The sequence below is a fragment of the Nuphar pumila genome, chromosome 11, assembly GCF_984573655.1.
Source record: "Nuphar pumila chromosome 11, dmNupPumi1.hap1.1, whole genome shotgun sequence".
Taxonomy (NCBI): domain Eukaryota; kingdom Viridiplantae; phylum Streptophyta; class Magnoliopsida; order Nymphaeales; family Nymphaeaceae; genus Nuphar; species Nuphar pumila.
In genome coordinates this window covers 9,480,541-9,483,523 of record NC_143259.1, presented here as the reverse complement: position 1 = coordinate 9,483,523, position 2,983 = coordinate 9,480,541, and the positions used below count along the sequence as shown (strand labels likewise).

Genomic DNA, 2,983 nt, shown 5'->3' with positions numbered 1-2,983 from the left:
GCAGATCTTAATGAGAACTCGTGTCAGACCCAAGTTTGGCATAAAATTTCATAAACTATACCCAATCCATTTAATAAATAAGACCTCATGGGTCCGACCCAGATAGTTAATTGGACTCCTTTGTCCTTTCTTTGTAACCAAACCCTGACCTTATAAGATCCGGTACAGGTCGAGATGGGCTCATACGTGATCCGTTGACAGCCCTACAGCTTCCATCCAAAGTCGTGTGTCTCCAATAACGAACCACATCCGAAACGAGTCCGATCCGTTTGTATTTTCAAGGTTTAACTTAAAAAAAAAAAACACAGAAACCTCTAGGGTTTCTGGGGGGCACTCATCTCTCTCTCTCTCTCTCTCAGGGGCGGCCACCAGGAGCCATGGTACTCTCTCCCTCTCTCTCTCTATCTCTCCTGCGTCTTCTTGGTAATTGCGGTATCTGTTTGATGGGAAAATTTGTAGGGCAAGGGAACGGGGAGCTTCGGAAAGAGGAGGAACAAGACCCACACCCTCTGCGTTAGATGCGGTCGCCGGAGTTTCCATCTCCAGAAGAGCCGCTGCGGTTCCTGCGGCTATCCCTCCGCCCGGATCCGCAAGTGTGAGTTTTTCTTCTTCTCTCGTTCATCTCTTCCCCTCTTTCCAGTTCTTCCGATGCGTGTTTGCTTCGGTTCACGATTAGATATTAGTTTGTTACACGAGTTCAGATCTTTTATTGTTGTTGTTTTCTTTGAAACAATCGATTTGGGGTGATGAGTTTTTTTGGGATTCTATGTGGAATTTGACGTGTTGGGTTGGGCAGATAACTGGAGCATGAAGGCGATTAGGAGGAAGACTACCGGGACGGGACGTATGCGCTACCTGCGCCACATGCCTCGTCGGTTCAAGAGCAATTTCAGAGAAGGTAAACTCGATTGCGTCGTCTGAAGTGTTTTTTTTTTACATGCTAAATGCAATTTTTCTGATTAAATTCCGCTTCGTTTGTGGATTTAGGAACCCAAGCAGCACCAAGGAAGAGGCCAAACGAGGCATCGTCTTAGATCGGATCGATTTTGTTCGAGAAACAGCAGAAATCAGTGGTGTTATTCTCATTTTGCATTTTTTTTTGCGTTTCTCTTTCCATTTATGGACAAAATATGAAGGTGGGCAGGTTATTTGAGTTGTTGACTATGTTAGGATCACCAAGTTTTTGTAATGGATTTTGATTTCGGGACATTGACGTTCTGTTAAGACATCTTATTTTATGGGGTTAGTGTTTTAGCTCCGGAAGTATCTTTTGCTTAGCGTTCATTGCTATTAATTTCACTGCATGAATGGTGGTTTTGCATTGATCGCATATTAGATTAATGTCTATGCTTTGTCTTAATTGCTGCCTCTGCTTCATATTTATATGAAAAGGGAGATAATTCTGTTTTTGAAAAGCAGATTAAAACTGCCTTCTTTAGGTCTTGGTTTCGGCATCTAGATAAATGTGATTGCTGACTCAAAGGAAAATTGTGCCTGGAACTAGCATGAGGAGACTACTTTTTCCTGGTCCAGTCTCAAGGATTAGTTATATGATGAATGATAGCTTTGTGGAAACTGTATGCCATTTGTTTTGTTGGTGAGGGTTGTGGAGTTTTTGTGGCCATTCATACATTGCCTAGTTTTTCGGCTCCCTTTTTTTTTCCAATCTTTCTTGCACCCCTGAATTCATGGAGGCAGTTTTCAGTGCATGCAAGCCATTTGCATCAGTGACTTGTTTGCTACAGTATTTGGCATCTGTCTATTTCAGGATCCTGTATTGTAGCAATGAGTCTATGGAGTAGTGGTCAAGTTTAGGTTAGCAGCTTAGTTACCTTTTTCTATTAAAAAAAGGATGAACATTTTTTTATGTAGGTTTCTCTATGCTTAGTATGTCTCTATCTCTATGTAGTGGAAAAGGACCTTGCTGCTGATGCATTACTTCCTGATGGCACCAGCATTCCCAAAAAATGGAATAAGTTGAATGGTACCAGCATCAGAGATTTAGAATGGGTTTCCCATGGATCTGGATCAGAATGGTACCAGCATCAGAGATTTAGAATGAGTTGTCCCCTGGATCCCAAAATGTTGGTAAAGCCCTTTGATTCTTGGATTTTCTTAAGATCATGTCAATAGATTTTGCTTTGAATCTTGTGAAAGTTGGACCTTGTTATCAACAATCACATTTCTGCTTTCTTTGATGTGATTGTTTATCCCCATATGTCCAAAGCAAACATGCTTGTGTGTTATACTTAAAAAATTATATATACATCACTAACCTGTGTCTGTTTGCTTGGATTTGGTTAAACACTGCCAGATCTGATTAGCTAAATGGTTGAATATGCTATATGTTTTCAAATCTATTATAGAAGTCTAGAGTTTAGACAGGATGGTTTGAACCAGATATGGTTCTGCTAATGCTTTCGATCTCCTTGTAACAATGCTGAATAAAGGAATGAGAGGCTGTGTTGTTTACATTGTAGACTTGACTGTTTAGGGTGTCAGTGCCACATCAAAACGCTTGAAGTGTGCTTGCTTTCATGCTTGGGTGAAGTCCATTGTTTTTCAATCATCATCTTGGCCTGGTCCACACTACTTCATCAAATATGGGAACGCTAATGGTTATGTTAAATTGATAATTGTGTAGTATTATCCCTTGCTATGCTTCATCAAGCATGTCCATACTGCTCAGCCATTCTTAAGTGCTCCAAATTAAAGCTTGCACTCTTTTCCCAAGTATATAAGGCTTTGCTCATGTGTTGTTTGTGGGGTAAAAGTTTGAGGAACTCCACAAGTGAAGGCCTGCAATTCCTCCTATTTTGATGCAAATTGAAAAAGAATAATCAACCTAACTGCCTCCTCAGTTTAAAAACAATGGCTCAAATGATTCTCCCAAAGAGCCATTGCAAAAAGAGTTTGAGAGAATCATCAATGGCGGTTCCGCTTGTCTGGCAGGAGCAGTTAGTGCACTTTACCTTGTGTTGGG

At 40.9% G+C, this 2,983-nt stretch overlaps 1 protein-coding gene across 1 annotated transcript; it reads left to right on the top strand.

The window, feature by feature from the left end:
• Positions 1-313: 313 nt before the first annotated feature.
• On the top strand, positions 314-1,235 carry LOC149821877 (large ribosomal subunit protein eL37x-like). Its single transcript, XM_089981085.1, has 4 exons — positions 314-380; positions 460-595; positions 797-898; positions 988-1,235. The coding sequence occupies exons 1-4, from the start codon at positions 378-380 to the stop codon at positions 1,032-1,034; spliced, it is 288 nt and encodes a 95-aa protein (XP_089837211.1). The 5' UTR covers positions 314-377; the 3' UTR covers positions 1,035-1,235.
• Positions 1,236-2,983: the final 1,748 nt, after the last annotated feature.

Excerpts from the sequence above, each read along its gene's own strand:
- LOC149821877 (XM_089981085.1), top strand. Across the intron at positions 596-796 it reads CTCCGCCCGGATCCGCAAGT|ATAACTGGAGCATGAAGGCG; the intron begins GTGAGTTTTTCT and ends TGGGTTGGGCAG. Across the intron at positions 899-987 it reads CAAGAGCAATTTCAGAGAAG|GAACCCAAGCAGCACCAAGG; the intron begins GTAAACTCGATT and ends TTGTGGATTTAG.